This window comes from Plodia interpunctella, chromosome 4, assembly GCF_027563975.2.
Source record: "Plodia interpunctella isolate USDA-ARS_2022_Savannah chromosome 4, ilPloInte3.2, whole genome shotgun sequence".
Taxonomy (NCBI): domain Eukaryota; kingdom Metazoa; phylum Arthropoda; class Insecta; order Lepidoptera; family Pyralidae; genus Plodia; species Plodia interpunctella.
This window is the reverse complement of record NC_071297.1, coordinates 1,127,962-1,147,984: the sequence shown is the minus strand read 5'-3', so window position 1 is coordinate 1,147,984 and position 20,023 is coordinate 1,127,962. Positions and strand designations below refer to the sequence as shown.

Below are 20,023 nucleotides of genomic sequence, written 5' to 3'. Positions count from 1 at the left end.
TAAACGCATTTCGGGGTTTAGTATGTTAGGTAGTTATAGAATATATTACTAGTTGCATTAGGTTAAGTCTGTTTGACTTGAAATGGTTAATTAAATATTTTAGAAAATAAGGCGATGTTCTCCGACTATGTCAAAAATAAAATTTTGTATGGAGCTCGTAACGACGGTGAAGTATCGTATATATCACGGATTTTGATTTAAAAAGCATTCCTAATATAAATCAATTCCCTAATTAGACCGTAAAAAATGTAAATCTCGTAATTTATAAAACTGAGCGATTAAAGTGGCAAATTATTTTCTTATATATTTATATGTATATCGCATAGTCAAGTCGCCAATTGTCACAGTTGTGGGACGACACGTGTATAAAGTACAAAGGACGAATGTTTTGACGACGACGAAGCATAAAATACAGGATACTCGTATAAAAGAAATCCAAATAGGTACCTACCTGTTTACCAACAAGCGGCTATTTCATTCCAACTATGGGTTGACCATGATGCAATTGGCCACAGGGTCTGAAAATATGAATATATGCCGTTGCTGTTTTTCAGTTGTCAAGGATTTTTATTCTTTTTTCACCATGTAAACACGAGGATATATAGTTGTCCTATTCCAGGGCGGGAACCACTAAACATACGCAGCATAAATAATAAACGCGGTATAAGAAGGTGCTTAAAGGAAAATTGTACGTGACTTGCGTAGTTACGTGTCGAAAGTAATAAATTGATTTTATTGGGAATTCTTTTTTATGTTCGTGAAATAGATAAGTTACGAAAATTGTGAGATAGCGGTGAATAGATATGAAGCATAACTGAGGCTGTTGTGTGGAGAAGAAATTTTAATAATCTCCTTCAATTCATCCAAAGACTCCAACGACTCGTGGCTGCGGATGTAACCGGGACGAGAAGGGAGCGAGAAAAATATGATAAAACTTCATCCGCACATCAGCTAACTTGTCTACGTAATTAAGTCACCCTACATACAATTTTACTCATATAGGTAACACTTATGTAAATTAGTTGTCAAATCAATTTGACAATTAGTGCATGCGAAGGTAATTTTGTAAGCAGCTACCTAATTGGTTTGATTTTTGAGTTTTTTTTGTGTCTTTTATTCGACTTCAGCACTAAGTAACAATATTTATACCTAACTAATCATTTTTATTTCTATTAAAAATACGTTATATTATTTTTATTATAAATTGAGCGAGAAACCTAATTGAAAAAATATTTATTTTTAGCAAATTGTTAAAAAAATGCTACCGAAGCTTAATCGGAATGAATCGCACGGCTCTGGTGAAAACGTGCGTAAAAAGTGTCGGCTGTTTAAGATTTCCGCGCTCTTTATTTGAAAAGTTTACTTGTATATAATTGGTAGAAAAAAAAATATTACGAATAAAAATTTCGACTTTTCATACAAAATGTTGCTTCAAATGCAATGTGTAAATTATAAGTGAACAAAGTGTCATATGAATTTAAATAGAATCATCAATTTTATCAGTGAAAGTGAATTGACTATAGAACTATCAACGTAGCTTCAAAATGTAGCTTTGTATTAGGGTGATTTTTGGTCTGGAGATTGTTGGAGGACTGAAAGGGGAAGGATACTTTTTATCGCGGATTATACAAAACCACACAAATTAATTGACTTATTAGACCCCAGACTTATTTAACTTCTTCTTCATAGTCGTATTCCTCATGGCTGAGGGTCGTGGTCATTACGTGGAATTATACACACAACTTTCTTGGCATTAATAATGGAGTGGTTTGCCATTGCCTTCTCCATTTCACACACAAGTTGATAATCAACCAGTGTGCAGGTTTCCTCACGATGTTTTCCTTCACCGGAAGCAAGTGGTGGTCTATGAAAACAACTATACATGAATCAGATTGGTATACAAACTCATGTGGCAAGAGTAGAATAAGATCCTGGGACCTTTCGATCCACAGACGCGCGTCTCAACCATTACACCACCTACCTATCTAACTAGCGCCTTTAGTTTTATTCTCCTTTCTCCTTTAGTTAACATACGTGCGATTTTTTATGAATAAATAAACATTTTTATTATTATTGCTTTCCAGTATTTCGTACATATTGAATTTATTTTGAGAGCTCATCTGAATATCGTTCCCGTAATAAATTGCGCTTGTGAAAGCAGACTTTAAAATGAAGAGAGAATAATAATTGAGATAATTATAGTATGTATTCAGACTGTTAATATACATCTAATAGATCCAAGTATTCATACTTAGATCTTGTAATATTGTAGTGTGGTATGGCTTCAATATATATTTTAAAATAAATAAATATAAATATATTGGGACAAATCACACAGATTGAGCTAGCCCCAAAATAAGTTCGAGACTTGTGTTATGGGATACTAACTCAACGATACTATATTTTATAACAAATACATACATAGATAAACATCCAAGACCCGGGCCAATCAGAAAAAGATCATTTTCCATCATGACCCGACCGGGGATCGAACCCGGGACCTCTCGGTTCAGTGGCAAGAACCTTACCACTGCGCCACAGAGGTCGTCAAAATGTCTTCAATCTCAATAAAAATGTAAGTCTAGTATAATAGTAATAAATATCTTCACATAAAATTTGGGGTAAAATGTTTATGTACAAGTATTACATGTTGCCCCGTAACATGATCTCATCAATATCCATTCAGTAGTTTTGAGTAACAAACATGTTTATTTACGAAAAATATTTTTTTGTTATACGCTTTTCTTGTCGTCATCATGTTGCAATCAACGCGTGACAAAAAGTTACAGCCGCACAGTACACCGCTGAGGAATTCTCTCGTTGGGAGCCGACGTTGGATGCAGGTGGAATGGCTGTGGTCTGTTTTATATTACAACAATTTTCTGGCAATATTTGATTTTCGTTTTTTTTTTTTATTTTATTTTACAATAATGACAAAACTACTTATATTTAAGATTCTCACAATGAGCGCTTCTATATAGGTTAATAATTATTTTATTTGATAGTTTATTTGATAAGGTTTGCAATTTTTTTTTAATTTCCTAATTTAAATCCATATTAAAAAAAAATTGGTACTCTGGTCCGGTAGATTCGGAGCAAATTGGCTGTGACAGACAAATGGACAGACGATAGGATCCCTTTTAGGATGAGTGATCCTATAAGGGTTCCACTTTTTAAATTTGTGCGGAACACTAAAAAACAATCAGCGTTTGTAGTTTGTGCTTCACCTATATCTTGAGAAAAACTGGCTGTTCAAGAAAATATTTTGACCAGGTTTAGGTACACGGGTTCAAATATATTTTAGCCCAAATACAAAAAAGTGTTGTTTATGCCCACAATACATTTGGGCTCATTAATAATCATTTTTAATTTTAAGCTAATTCTTGAATTGAAATTATGAAGATAACATAACGAAGTACCGAAAAACCTTAAGTACTTAGTCATCGCAAACATTTACAATAAGTAGTTTTGTTACATTCGTTGAATAAAACTTGATCAACTCAGTTTTGTAATGAAAGCAATCGCTTACCGGTTCCAGTGGAAAAGCATGTGAAGGCCACATGTCACAGACAATGGCTTCATGCTGGCTGCGCAGGCGCATCAAGCGACACTAACTGAGATAAAATAGTGCGGCGTTCTTGTGTTTGCATAACGGAAATCTACTTATACCTACTGACATGATGAGTGACGAATGGCGGAATCAAATCTCGGTTATTAAATTTATATACCCAGTAAGTATTTCACTAAGAGTTGAAGTACCTATATAAAATAAAGATTTTCTTACTGTGATCTATACAGAAAGAAAGACTCTATTTTATTCAGGACCAGATCTCGGAGTATTAAAACTACCTAAATTAGAAAGAGTTTTTTCTTTAAATGGAACCCTTTTACATAGGATTTACTAACAGTTGAAGTATGAAATATACAATAGATGTCACTACAATACATAAAACACTTTTTAATCAGATACACGTAAGTAGAAGTCAGTACATGTAGTATAGGTATTAAGTATGACCCATTGGACAAATATACCTTGTTATTTTTTTCACAAAATGTGAGCCACTTTCTTATGAATTTACATTGTTATCATATTTTTCTTTCGATAAGAAAGAAATAATAATTAATTATGTACCTAAATACATAAAACAACTAGTAGGTAACACACTCTGTGAACATACTCGTGTTAAGATTATCTAATACTGGTGTTTTATTCAAATCTTTTGAAAATAAAACAAACGCCTAGTAAAAAGTTAATCTATGCCTTTGCTCATTAAAAATGAATAGGGACAAAAAAAAGGATTCGATTAAATCTTCATTTTATTTTATTAAACATTTCTAAATTTTTGTAATCAAACAGGATTTTTGACCGCCTCAATGCGCTCAATAAATAAAAAATAAATTATGGCCGAAAATAAGTTTCACTACACTACTCGTAGATCTAATAAAATTTGTACAGTGAAAATGATTTTATGATCAGTTAATGTAAAAATGAGTGTAAATGAGACATGTGAAAACCTATTCTTTTGTTTTTTTATTTAATTTTAGCCAGTTTACAAATAAATTAAAAAAATATTAATTTAATATTTTTAAACGGTGGGTTTTTATTTGTGAATGTACAAGTTCGAAATTTATAATTTCAAAATATTTACGTTTTAGGCAAAAATGTTTATATATATTATAACCTCTGGTTCTTTTATAACAAGAAAATGAATTGTTATGAACAATTCATTTTCTTAAGTGATTTTTATGTTAAGTAACTATTATTGATCTTCTACAATTTACATAGTTATATAAAGTATTTATATTTTATTATGTAAACTATCACAATGATTTAAAGCTGAACAATGGTCATGAGAAGTGGTATTTATAAAATAATGATTTTAAGCACCCTTAAATTAATATCATATAACTACCTATCAAATTTCGAAAAAACTCCATCACATGGATTTATATCGACATAAATCTACCCAGGAGCGATAAGTAAAAAGAAAGTGACAGAGAAAAAAAAACAAAAAGTCAACATGAAATTAATACAACATTTCTAGTCTTTCCTTTCGTCAGTATTTTATATAATAATAAAAATGTGTTGTCATAAGTTTGTATTAACTTACAATAGAAAGCTATTTAACAATTTCAATAAATATATTATTTGAATTATTCCTACAAATCACAATAGCCTGGTTTAATATAATATTAAGTCTGAAACAATCTCACTAATTAATTTTCTATCAGCACCTCATAACGCTTAGCGAAACCTATTATATATAAATATAATAATATATTATTTAAGCCAAATACTTACGCTCGTGTAATAAATTTAATGCCAAACCAATATCTAAAATTAACGAACATAAAAAACTAAAATCACTAATGCAAAAATATCTATATTATATCATACGATTTACGTCTGAAACATTTTCAATTAATTGCAAAAATTGAAATGGCAACTTTAAAAATTACTAAATATTTTTATTTAGATTTGATGTAAGTTATTTAGATACTCAATACTCATTTTAGTTTTTAACTTTCGTATGAGGATTTAAAAATGATTTTGAATTATTTGTGCTTTTGAATCATATATATATATATATATTTATTTTTGTAAAATATCTATATTTGTATTTTTTTCATCTAGGTTATAATTTTAAAATTCAATTGATACGACAAACGATGTTATTACTGATTATACAAAAAATGGCAAATTTATCTAATTCCTATTTTTAAACAAATATTATAAGCTCTTTATTAAGTTGATGAAATATATATACAACATCATAGCCATCAATATTTAAACGTGTTATGAATATTATGGCTTTGAAATTAATACTTTTTCTATGAATTTAAAGGGTGTGGTTCCGATTGGGTTCCGCCCTAGAATAGGCTAGTAAATCTACTTAATGCTTAGTTTTAACATAGCCAAAAATACTAAGCAATGTAGGTAAAGACGACTTTCATAAAACTTTTTTTTTTTTGGAAAATAATATACTTACGTACTTACATTTAGTTGCACCAGTCAACTTTGTCGTCAAGATAAAATGATGTACTTTGCGTTCGTCAAAGTTGACTGGTGCAATCCATCCTTAGGTAGGTACTTTAATTTTTATTATAATCGTTTGACAATAATGATGGCTTTCAATAACTTTTGAACGTTATGAAGACGTCTTTGTCTTAAGAAGCAGTACGGGCCAGTACATGGTCACGAATAGGAGGAACAACGCGGGGAAAACCACGCGGGAAAGCTTGTCTATCTCCCTCCACAGCACTCGCTCTTGGCCGGTGTCGGCGTCTAACCAGGCCACCTGAAAAAAGAATGAGATTCAAAATTGAAAGAAGTTTTTTTTTCAAAATTAATATTTTTGGCACAATAGGACGTCAGAGAGAACTTATGTATTCAATACGTGACAAAATCATACTCATGAAGTTAACCATTGAGTTCCCTCGTCGGTAGCCGATCTTGGATGTACTAACAGATCATGCTCATTATAAAAATAAATTGTTATGGAATCTGAAGCGAAGTGTAAAATTTTAACACTGATACGGGACAGGTGAAACAAAAAGCTTGTAATAATACAAGAATGCTCCTACAGTTTTTCATAAATATATCTGAAATAATCCGTTATTAAAACAGAAACGTTGAAATAAATCTATATTTATTTATTTAGAAAATCGAGATAATTACGCCTTATATACGCCCGAGCGCTTCGGCCGTTTGCAGAAAATTATCTAATTACATCGTTTGAAGCCGTGAAACAATACGAAATGAGATTTTAATTAATCGTCAATTGAAAATTTATGCTGTAATAAAAAGTAAGCTAATGTAGTGCTAAGTTTGTAGTTGTTTTTGTAAGATAAACACGATCATTCTCTGTTTTCTTATCAGCCCTCCAGGTAAAATAAAAAGGTAGGACTTTAGCTAACTTTCTGCGATCATATTACTGTTATGTTGATAGGGTTACAATTTTAATATGCCAGCCAACCAGTTCGTTGTCGAAGATACATTGTGAACTAAAGTTGAGCGGTGGACTGACGAGTATGTCCACCGCTGAAAATATGATAAATTTTCTTGTAAATAATAGACGATACAGAACAAATACAGTTACATACAAAGTTATTGTAGCTGCCAATGTAATGATTGTCGAAAGGTAGTTTCGTCATTTGTTACATACAAGGTATGTTTTTTTATCCTATTCTGTCCCACTGCTGGGCAAAGGTGTACAGGGTTTACCCTGTAGACATCAAAACGATCGATGTTTAAAAGTATCAACTTTTAAACATTTATCGTTTTCTCTCAGTGAGACTCTCCGAACGTCGGATAGAATTAAAGTGGCCAAGTGTGAGTCGGATTCGCCCATGATAGCAATATACACAAAAAGTTGGGAGGGAGAGTGACACAATTGTAAGTCTACATTTTGAAGCGATGCCGCACGTCTCAGCCCTCGCTCAGTTCTGTGTTACTTTTATAGTTCGTATTAAAAAAAAGATATTTCATAAACATCAATATCATTTTAAAAACATCTTTATTTTAAAGCTTTTAATGTTTTTTTTTTTTTGCAAAAATCATAATCCTGTACATAATTTAATCTATCAATTATGTTTTCGTTATGTAGTCCTTAGAGTATCGGAATAAAATGGCTGTGTTATACCAACGGACGGACACGTAGACATGACGAAACAATAAATGTTTCCGTATTTTCCATTCGGCCATGGTACCCTAAAATGAGATGAGCTTTTTACTTCTTCAGAAGTTGTTTATACCAAGTATTGAGTAGTACTAAAATGGTCGTTTAATATCTGGCACAGAGCGCTGGGTGTATATAACTACTTAGAAAGGCAATATTCATTCTCGAGCTGTTTCTGAGATAAAAAAAATATAAGTAATTCAAATGAGGGTGCAAATATTACACGGTTTTCAATTATTTATGTATTTATTGCTGTATCATGTAGCCTAGCGGATAGGACAAAGGATTTTCCCGTAGCTAGATTCGCAGCGAAATGTATCGGGGCGATTGTGATATAAACTTTCACATGTTATTCCTGGATCGCTAGGGAACTTGTACATCGCATTATAACTATACACCATAATTTTTTAATTAAGTATACCAAAAAATAAAATGGGGCCATAAGTACCTATTACTGATAATATTATGTGCATAAACAAAATAAAAAATCGAAAATGTATCTAAATATTTATAATAATTGTTTATAATACTTAAGATGTTACCTGACTACTACGCTTCATAGTAAAGGTAGGTTCAGTGCAGCGGTTCACACGAAGTCGATTTTCATTGATAAATTCTGGCAATTCTTTATTTTATTTATTTATTTTTTCCTATGCCAGGGTCATTGCACGCGAGAACGAGAGAACACGATAAAATATGAATTGGAATAATTGGAATTTCAAACTACGTCCATAAAATCATTGATATTTTGGGATAAACGCAAACCTCAATAACTTTGGTGATAAACAATAATATTAAATTTTGATTGCTCACATGTATTAACGTGTAAAATTAATTTTTGGCATAATTAAATGCATAGCGGCAAAAGGCTGCCGGGTCGCCCACGAATGCAGAGTGACTTAATACTCGTAAGTTTAACAAATAGGATGGCGCGTTACAGCACTGGGCCGAGTGTCGTGAAAGAAATAGATGCCTTTGACAAATACTGGGATATAAATGTTAAAGAAATTGATAATATTTGTTTCATTATAAGTATAGAAATACGCAAACAGATGAACTTACAGTTTCATCTGCCTATAAAGATTATACTAAAATATATTATGGGCTTTTATGTTTATACCTTTTCTAATTATCAGGATTTTTAGAAACGAACAAATTTTGAAAGAAATTGATTGAGTGCCGCTTCATCTAATTGTTTTCGATGAAAGAAATACAACCCTCGTCGTTCAGAAAGTTTCCACATCGGGGCTGTTAGATTGTAAACAACTCCGTGTGATCATACATCACAATATATTTGATTATACGATCCTCGGAGAGTTTGAGAAAATATGTTCAAACAGATCAATTTGACTGGCTAGCAACGTGTTCGTAGAGATTTGGAGAGAAAATAACTAAAAGCTGTATTGAGAATTTAATAACGCTTTCAAAATATGATACCTTTTCAATATATTTTAACATATATTCCAACGTCGTATATCGATATAATATATTCCATATGGAGAAAATATATTCCATATTATGATAGATAATATGAATTTTTGATTCTTATATCACGTGGACTCATATTAATATTATATTATATTGATATATCAAGATCTGACGAATATACACATTTTAATTTTAACGCTGAAAAAGACATGTGTGAATTAAAAAGTGCATACCGCCGAATTCGGCGAATTGTTTGCCGATAGTCTATTGCCTGTGATCGATTATGAAATAAATTATTTTCATTTTTTACCTTTTATTATTTATATCTTTGACTAGCTTTTGCCCGCGGTTTTGCACACGTGAATTTCTCTACATCAATAGACAGGATTTTCATACAAACTTTCACCCCCATTATAGTCATTTGTGGGTTGATTTTAGAAATGAAAAATAGCCTAGGTTTGGACGAAAGTCTTTAACTACAACCATAACAAATTGGTCAAAAACAATTGGTCCAGCTGTTCAGTCGTGAAAGTGAAACAGACAGACAGACTTTCCCATTTAATTTATAGATTACCTGTAAGATGCTCTGCCTCCGCTCGACGCCGACGAGATGCGGTGTGCTGTGCGCGCCCGGCGCAGGGTGGACGGCCGGTGTCGCGGCCGGCGGTGACGTGGGAGACGTCAGGTCCACCTTCCGGCACCGAACCCCGCTACTGTCCCAGGCTGCCACCGTGCCGCAGGAACCTTTCTCACCATTGAGGCGCTGTTTGTGAGTTCAAATTACAAATTCTTTATTCAATGTGACATCATATTTTCAACTGAATGTCTTCCATGCTGGTTTGAGCTAGAGTTCCTGGAAAATCCAGGGACCATGAGCGTAGCCTGCGGTACACCATCGGCAGTGATCTGCTTCATAAAGGAGCTGGGTTGGCTGGAATGATCAGCGGCTCAGTTTCCGCACGAAGAAAGGACAAGAGGCATAACTGCGGAAAATTGTCTATGAGGGTGACATAGACAATTTTCAATTTTTAGGGTTAAATAGACTGCGAGAATTTCTTAGCCCCTTCTTTCTTTATTATCTAGTGTATTGTTACTTAGTATCAGATCTATTAGTTTTCGACAAATATTAGATGGAAGCGGTAGTGGCTCAGTGGTTAAGACCTTCCACCTGTGATCGAAAGGTCCCAGGTTCGAATCCTTACTCGCGCCACATGAGTTTGTTTAGAACTCCTCTTGCTTTTGGTGAAAGGAAACATCGTGAAGAAATTTGCACACTGGTGGACAGTTTAGTTTACTAGTGTGTAAGCAACTACCTGCCACTAGATGGCCGGGTAGGTAGTGGAAGACACACACACACTCGAAAACTTTATATTTATAATACTAGATGTTGCCCGAAGATTCGCTCCTATGGGGGATCAAATATAGCCTATAGCAATCTTGGCCTATATCAACCTTTCTAATAGTGAAAGAATTTTTGAAAATGGTTCGATAGTTTCGGAGATTACCCGCCTCAAACACACAAACTCACAAACGCTTACCTCTTTATAATAATAGTGTAGATTAATGGGATTACTGATCAGTTTTGAGTAACAGATCATAAGGAAAGGATTATTTAAAGGAAAAGATACGGAAGAAGAAGTTCGACAAGGCTGGGTTATCCTGTGTACGTACCACAGGGATTATCCTAGGTATTGTCTCCTGCTTGCTCTTGTTCATCTGGTATTGCTTGTCGAGCACCTTCACCACCACGAACTCGCCCAGAGCGGCGAACACAAACATCATACAGCCGGCCATCCACAAATCTAGAGCCTGGAAGGAGATGAATCATTAAGTATATTTCAATAGATTTTTACAAGCTGTTATTTAGTGAGTGGACAATGGTATAATTACAAAAAGAAATACGATACAAAACGCAATTTAAACAATGGATCAGCTACAAAAATAATACATGGCTTTGTCCGTAATGCAATATCTTCTAGTTGGTATGTTTTTTCCGATACATCTGCATTGTAAGCCAATTTTCGTGATTGTAAGTCAACAAGAAATGTCCAAAATTTTTTTGATTTCTTGAATATAATGTAAAGAATTATTATTTTATTCTTTTCGTACTTTCTTTATAAACATATCGCAAAAGCACTATCTAAGGGATTTATCAGATTTTGCGAAGTGCTTAAGATTATTTAAATATGGTGATGGTGCTAATGGTTAAGACGCCCGCCTGCGGATCGAAAGGTCCCAGGTTCGAATCCTACTCGTGCCACATGAGTTGTATACCAATATGACTCATATATAGCAGTGCAGCCTTCCGGTGAAGGAAAACATCGTGAGGAAACCTGCACACTGGTTGATTATTAACTTGTGTGTGAAATGGAGAAGCCAGTGGCAAACCACTCCATTAACGCCAAGAAAGTTGTTGTGTGTGTTTCATTCCACGTAATGACCACGACCCTCAGCCATGAGGAATATGACTATGAAGTCGTAATAATAACGAGTCTTACTTTACATAATATTATATTAACGAGATTTTCTTGTTGTTTTCCAAGATGGCGCCGTCATTCCTTAGTCGAGCGATTACAGGAAAAATAAGGAAGGCGTAAAAAAATAACAATATATCAATAAAATAAACCTCCAGGCTACGTGGCAAATTCGGGTAAAAAATCAGTGTCTTATACACCTAAACTTCCTCAGTATTTACACTATCTATTGGTGAAAACCACATAAAAATCCGTGCAGTACTTTTTACGTTCATCGCGACAGACGATGCGGCAGAGGATTTTGTTTTTTAATATGGCATTACACAAATTGTTAGCTGTGGCCTATGCTCATAAATCTATTGTATCTATCCACTCACTTTGACATAAGCGACTGGCGGGATGTCAGCACGGAGGCCGGTGAACATGGTGACCAGTGTCAGCATACAGGTCACCAGCAGAGTGACCCTGCCCGGGATCGCGTCTAGGTCTAGCCAGAAGCTGAACCAGGACAGCATGACCACCAAGGAGGAGGGCGCGAATGTCTGTATCAAGTGGTGACCGATCTGACGCTCGAACCTGAAGTAGACCACCAGCCGCGAGTAGTTACCTGTGAGAAAAATATCAGTTGCATTGCAAACACCACATGTTTAGAAGTTTTCAACACACGTGCTTGATAATTAAAGCACTAGTGACACAATCGACGTTTTATAAAAACATCGTCGTGAATGTGCATCGTCGTGAATTTTTGCGAAAACTTTGTGATGTATATCACTATAGTTCTTCTACTATAAACATAATATATAATCTATAAATCTATCTCATAGATTTGTGTATTCAACAGCACATCTTGTTTCCCTGCTTCAACATTTATGACACGGTAATAGCGGCGAGTTTGCAATGAATTTGGGTAGGTTATGTGTTGTTAACTGTACCTAGTAAGCAATATTTGCACGCTTGTATGATAATGTAAAATCTATATATCACATATTATGTAGACCATTTAAATTGACCAGTTGTCGTAATGGCCGCACTAGTGTATTTTACATTGAGATATATTTAACAGTCGTATGAATATGATTTGATTTATATTTTGTAGTTAATCATTTATTATATAGGTACGCAGCCTTAGGGTGAGTTGCATCAGTCATCAGTCTTTGACGTTTGTCATTTTGTCAACTAACTTAATGGTGCACCTATTGTTGGCATATATCAATAATAGCTGATGCCCGCGACTTCGTTCGCGTGCTGAACAGTATATCAAAATAACGATCGGATTCGCCTCGCTCGATATTATATAGGTATATCAAGTCGATAATCCCTCGTACTTGTAATATAATTGCCTCCAGTTTTGTACCTAATTACACCAATACTTAGTCATCTGGTAATTTTTTTCCATAGTCGCTTCGATATAGTCATTGTGCTACTAATGCATTTTTAAATTTAGTCATTATGCTAGTTGATAATATTGATATAAAGACGATCTAGATAGGTATTATTTTGGATATATGTACTTGGATATGTGTTACTAAGCCATTCTGATATATTTACCTTCTGATACTAACCCTTTTAAAATATCTAACTCACCGTCCTTGTCAATCATATATCCATTCGTTTCTTCCAGTCTCAGAGGCTCTCCTATGTGGTACTGTAGTAATTTTAGCTCTGGATTTATCGTCACCCCAGCTTCACTCCACCGGAATCTCACTTTCTGGTTACTGTAAGAAACTGAAACGAATATTGTCTAATATTGACCTTATAACAACCATCTAGTCACGCAAAAATCGATTAACAAAAAAAAAAAACAAATCCCATAAAATTGTCGATGCATTTATCAATTTATATAAAAAAAAATCTTTACAAGCCGCTCCTACACTAACGTGAAAAATAAAAAAAAAATATATGAATTTCCACGACATCTGAAGTGACACAATTCAAAAAAGTTATTTATTTTTACAAAAGAAGAATGTGCCAGCCATGTTAATCGTCGAAGAACAGCCGCTTTTCTACTTTCTCCTTTCCATTGCGTTTGGTGTTCCTCTTACATAACCAGACTATATAACTTCAAATTCCATAAACTTTACACTTACAGCTCTCGATGTAGATAGGGCACGACTGTATGTCCATGGGATAGAGTTGGAACTCCATCTGGCAAGCGATGATGGCGTGCATCCGAGCCGCGTACCGCACCGTCTGGTTCCTGTACAAGGTCACTGAAGAAAATTTGTGCGTCAGCTCGGCGATCTCTGTAAAGAATAACCCTACTGATGTATTTTTTTATAGGTATCCTTGCAATAACTTTGACAAAGAGGCAGGATTGTGGTATTCCTCGCATATCGTTTACCTTCAATTTTGAAGGGCACCCGATGCGCATCTTAGTTGCTAAAATGTGCGCTTCAAAACGTGTGCGTTTCAAGGAATATCTGTCAGAATTTTGTCAACAGCTATTGGATAGAAACATGGGTATGGATTTTATGGCTTTTGATCAATTGAACAACAACTCAAGCTGCGTCATTTGATAATACACAATATTTGATAAAGACAATAAAGTGTGTGTAAAAAAAACATGCGTTAATATTTTTTTCAACAGTATAGAATCTGCTTTGAAAATCTATAACTGTCATGGAGCTAGTAAACCGTTTGGCTCATATGTTATCATGTCCGAAATGCTCTGCCTTTTGCACAATAGAGCGGAGTACGGGCGGTTTTGCTGTTGCTATTTTTAATGCGTTCTAAATCTTAACTTTTTATGTATATTCTCAGTTGCCTGGAAATAAATATCGTTTCACTCTCGAAAAACCCATCATAAAAAAGTTAGGCTTACTTTTTTATTAAGTGTCACTGCTGAAGGTTTCGTCTATCTATGTGCCAGATTTAATCAAAATCGGCCCAGTAGATTTCGAGTTTATTTATTACAAAAAAAAAAGATCAAATCTATTCTCTTTATAATATTAGCATGGATGTGACCAGGTTGACTTTCAGACCACGATACTTAATAAACTTTCCTTAATTAACATTTTAATATGCAGGGACGTTGAAGCTGTTGTTAAGTAATGACGAAACTTTTAATGGAACAGTTTAAGAATTTCATCAAACAAAATGTAGGTAATAGGATTTTTTTTCTTAAATATTGTTTTAGCGCGATAGACATCCCTATATTTCTTCTACTATAAACATTATAAATCGGTCTCATAGATTTGTGCATTCAGGCTACCTGGGTTATAATAAAGTTCTATGTTGAAATTTACAATTTTGTACATAAGGTTTTTATTCAGAAATTAAACCTTCACAGGCACTTTTTCACATAAAAATTTATATAACTTGCTAATTTCTCAAAACGCTACAAACTACTGGCATTTCGAAACGACCACTGCCGAGAGGAAATGCCGTAAGAAACTCATATAAACAGTGGTTGGTCCCTATCATATCAGAAGGGCTTATTGTCTAGTTACAGACTTAAAGAACAGAGCTTGCTCAAATGATACTTTTTTAACAAAGAATAAGAAGGTATTCCCATCAGAGCACCGATTTGAAACGTTTCCATTTCAATAGCACCATTCTGTTCCAATTAAGCCTGATAAGATCTAATTTAATTAGTCTTTTGTACTCAATATTTAGGTTAATTAAGATCACGTAGGTATGTAACACGTAATTTCACCAATCTACACTTTGATATCACATATGCGTGCTTTAATTACTTATTAAAATTTGTAAAAATATTAAATATAAAATTGCTTGTGCTAAAAATAATTTAGAGTGAAGGTGGCTTTCAACCCCTACTACAAAATATAAAAAATTTTGATCCAAATTACAAAAGTGAAAATTCATATATTCCATTTAGAGCAATGACCTTAATAGCACTTATTTAAATTGCACCAAATAACAATCCACGAAAATCACCTATTTCACTACAATATTAATTACAGGCACTATTTTTAGAAAACATTGAAATAATAATTTTAAATTATAACTTTAATTATCTGAACTATTCCGTGCTTCAAAGTACTTGTTCCATATCCATTCAAAATATTTCAAACAAATTAAAAAAAAGGAGTTTTAATGTTAACATTTTTGTGACATATTTGTGACGAAATTTTTTTATTATATTAAAGAAGTTGGTGCTCTTTGTGGAATACAATAGGTGCTTTGAAAACATGTGCTATTCAGTACACATAAAATACATATTATAGTAATTTCCAATGTGAGCAAGCTCGTTGAGTGCACGCGCAATAGTGATCAAATTGATTGATTAGATTTATTTAAATCCTACCGGTCGACGGTTGCCGGTAGTATAACGCTCCTCCTATAAAATTAAACAATTTTGATTATAATTACAAATTTTGAACTCGCTTAAACTAATTGGTCATTTGTAAGGTTGAAAGCCAAATGATAACTTGATTAATATTGTATTCCAAAGTAATTCCTATCCCAATTTTACCTTCTTTATCCCACTAATGTTGTATGTTTATTACTTCTTCACGCACAAACGGTAGGGCCAATTTTTATGAAATGTGGTATTGTGGTAGTTAATACGTTTGATTAACCCATAGTTTACTTTTTGTCACGAAAGTACGCGAATCCCGTGGGATTTGTCATAAAATCTGATTGACAATGGTGCTTTATACAGTTTATGGCGCTACTGTGAATACATTCGTATTTTTATATATATATAATTATGCGGGTAATACCGCGGGGTGCAGCTAGTATAATATTTATCGCGCTGAGTTTGTTTCATGCAGTCAACAATAAATTGAATAGCTTTTATTTATCTCTTAAAGAGAGATCTCATGAAAGCCTATTTAATGTTGTCTTATAGTCAGGATTATATGCTACTAATTCCAACTAATTTGTTAGTTTGTTTTGTTAGTTTCTCTTTCACGCAAAATCTACTGGACGGATTGTTATGAAAATTGGTACACGAGTAGAATATAACCTGGAATAACACTTAGGCTATTTTTTTTCCAAAAATCCCACGAGAGCGAAGCCCGATATAAATTGATATAAAATGGGTCGGTGCTTCGCGTGTGTTTGATAGTACACATTAAAAGCGATTAAAAGCACTTTGTAACCGCATATGAAATCCCAAATAGAAACCTATAAATTCTGTCTACATTTTATATAGAGTAATGAATGAATGAAATTAATGATGTCGTTATAAATTATATATATCTATCTATGTATTATACTAGAAAACTCACATAATTGGCATGGGGCTACTAAAAAGCCCCAAAGTAAGGTGGAAACTTGTGAGGCACTAGCTCAACAATACTGTATTTACTGCAATGTACATTTATAAGCCAATAGCTAACGTCAATTTGGAAAATATAGTTTTCCATCTCGACTTGACCGGGAATCAAACCCCGTGCCGTACCATTGACAACCGACTCTGACGTCATCACCATAATTACACCAAGGTCATCAAATTGAAAGGTAAAGTCATAGTGAATTAACAAAACTAAAATATCATTTCACCTGTGACTTTGGAATTCAAGAAGTACGGGTCGGGATGCCACAGATTGTCAAAGAACTCTGGCGGAAGTGTCACGTGGTCGTCTCCTTCTTCGAATATGTCTTCGGGCAGCTGCAAACGGCTTTCACGCCACGTCTGTCTGATGAACATGTCCACTCTGAAATAAAAGAGGTAGATTGATAATAAACAACTTTATTTGTTAGACAAATTAAAAAGCCCCCGACTTTCTATATTCATTTCGCTACAACTTTTGAACGGTTGAACCGATTTTCATCAAACATATCTAAGAACTGCCGCATAAAAATTAGCTTTCAAATTAAAAAAACCGCATCCAAATCGGTTCATCCGTTAATGAGCTACGGTGCCACATACACAGGCAGACTTAGTTGTCAAATTTATAACACCGCTCTTTTTTACCTAGCGTTTTTTTATACTTGTTCTGTATATTGTGCATGTGTGTGATTATGGCAAAAATAAATGCATTATCTAGTATGAGTCTACTGTCTACTACTCTAGTCTACTTGTCTACTTAATGAGATGTAGTCGTAAAGAGTCTGAAACGGTTCTCCGACAATTGCTTCTTCTGTGAACGCTTCGTCGACAGAATATTTCGACAGCGGGCGTTTGAACCACAGAACCCTTCATCGACGAACGATTCGCCGACGGAATTGAGGAGACAATCTGTCGGAGTAGCTCCGTAAGTAACCAGGAACATGAGAAGAAGAGAGAGAGATACTATGTGAAATGGTGATGAAGGCACGATAAAACAACTCACCTAAAATCCATATCCTCCACGTTGATGGAGTTGACATCGACTACGTAGATGCTGAACTCGACGATAACAGGCTGGCCTTTTCGTGCTGGTGGTCGTATTTCTGTAAGAAACAATGTTCAAGAAAATAATCTTTATTGAATAAAAAGTAAATTAATCTGTGTTTCACTGGGATACTACTATTGTCCTTTTGGACGACGGGCAATGAGATTTCATCGGATGCGACAAATAGGCCATGAAGACGCATCTTTAGGTACCTACATAAAATTTCAATAAATGTATTTTTTTTAAACCTAAAAATCTTTGCCAGTACCAAAAAATTGTTACCAATATCAGTTATATATATTTATGAGGTGGGAGTATTTGTACACAAACAAATCCATTTATTTACAAATGCCTATGACAGCGGCAGAGTATAAATAAATCGGCACAGGCTTGTATTACAGGAGGTTCTTTGATCTCACAAATGTTCAATTATTCCCTACTGGATGCGCCCCGGAGCTTTGCTCCCGTGGGAATTTCGGGATAAAAAGTACCCTATGTTTTATTCCAGGTTGTTTTCTACCTGTGTACCAAATTTCATAACAATCGTTCCAGTAGATAATGCGTAAAGAAACAAACAATCTTACTTTCGCATTTATAATGTAAGTAGGGCATGTGCGTTCGAATTTACAATAATACCAAATGCTCTTAAAGATTCAAGATAATGTATATTTAAAAAGAATTTAAATGCATGGCTTATTGAGACAGTTTTATACGACATCAAAGACTTAATATAACATTTAAATTGCATTACTGTAGTATGTATAATGTGGATAGTCCACATCCCATACAATTCATGTTATTAAACATGTGTTCTTCTTAATATTTAAAACCTCATTTACTGTGTCTTAAGTAATTTAAAAAAATATTACTCTTTGCAGAATTTTTGTTGTCCAAAACTAAGGAAATGGCAATCATTATTTTAAATTACAGTTTGACATTTCATTTGATTAATTAATGAGATCTAATTATATTACCTTTAACATAATTTTCAGGAAGTACGACTCTAGGCTTCAACGTGTGGTTTCGTTTTGACACGACGTCATTGCATAACCTGTAAATATCAAAAGGCATTTTGAGTATCAAAGAAGTAAATGAATAAATGTTTCTGTTTATCTTTTATATATATATACATATGTAATCAAATATTATCCGAATTATCACGGGTTTCTCAAAAAATTGTCATTATTTCGTACGTTTATTTAGTACGTTCGTAGTACGTGTAAAATGAGTTGAAAAAATACAAGAATCAATATAATTCTCTTTTTGAACCTAATTTTATTTTTTCTTTTTTTGTAAATGGCCAGTATCAGTAGCGTCAAATGTTTGAATAGTCAAATACTTAGTTGTTATTATAAAACGAATTGAAAAAGCGCATAGAATACCATTTATCTTTTTGAAGCTCTTTGCTTTTTTTGTAAATCGGCTTACCATAATGAATGACTATGAAAGTGAAATAAATATGAAATATGACTGATTTTATTGAATAACGTAAAATTTTTGAACGTATGTAAAAGTGTGTTTGTTCATCAAGTACCTATTTTTCGGCTCAAATTCTTACGGATATATATAACAACTCTGTTATGATGATTACCGATAAGAAAAAATAAAATCTACTCCTTTTTCACGCTCATAAGTATTTTTCATTTTGATTTTTTCAAACACATATAACATTTAAATATTTTAGTAACTTATTAAAATGAGTCACTTACATCGATATGCATAGGTACTTCCAAACTCAACGAAAGCAATTTATTTATTTTTATGTTAAACGAATCGACGGAAATTAATCATTAATTAATTATGATATCACAAGAATCTTAAAGAAAACTCTATAGTACTTTGTCAAATAGAAAGTCTTACATTAAGGAAAATATTGCAATTGTTTTGAATCACTTAACTTATGTACACGACTAACAAATGACCAGTAATAAATTAACAACATATTTAAAGCAATTTCAACTCTATGTCCGATATTATAGAGCTGCTGAATTTGTAGCTGGCAGGCATTGACGTCAAACTATTTTTTTATTTATTTTACTACCATAGCGAACCTAGTTGTTTAAATTTAGAACAGGTTATCGTGCCAGTACTCTATTTCCAGTACAACTAAAACTGAAAGTTTTCGCTTCTTGAAATAAAACCGGAATATTACTTAGCT

The 20,023-nt window shown here is 33.6% G+C and overlaps 1 protein-coding gene across 2 annotated transcripts in view; it reads right to left on the bottom strand.

The window, feature by feature from the left end:
* Positions 1-4,304: 4,304 nt before the first annotated feature.
* Positions 4,305-20,023, bottom strand: part of alka (alkaliphile) — a 35,568-nt gene continuing 19,849 nt past the window's right edge. The window contains exons 3-12 of one of the 2 annotated variants that reach the window (XM_053744345.1): positions 18,840-18,916; positions 17,824-17,923; positions 17,051-17,205; positions 15,849-15,881; positions 13,669-13,824; positions 13,166-13,306; positions 11,959-12,188; positions 10,779-10,916; positions 9,682-9,870; positions 4,305-6,299 (exon numbers count right to left, since the gene is read on the bottom strand). In XM_053744345.1, coding sequence (XP_053600320.1) covers positions 6,150-6,299; positions 9,682-9,870; positions 10,779-10,916; positions 11,959-12,188; positions 13,166-13,306; positions 13,669-13,824; positions 15,849-15,881; positions 17,051-17,205; positions 17,824-17,923; positions 18,840-18,916 — 1,369 coding nt within the window. In that variant the 3' untranslated portion in view covers positions 4,305-6,149. The remainder of the gene's footprint in view (positions 6,300-9,681; positions 9,871-10,778; positions 10,917-11,958; positions 12,189-13,165; positions 13,307-13,668; positions 13,825-15,848; positions 15,882-17,050; positions 17,206-17,823; positions 17,924-18,839; positions 18,917-20,023) is intronic. The other variant, XM_053744346.1, reaches the window with a different exon arrangement.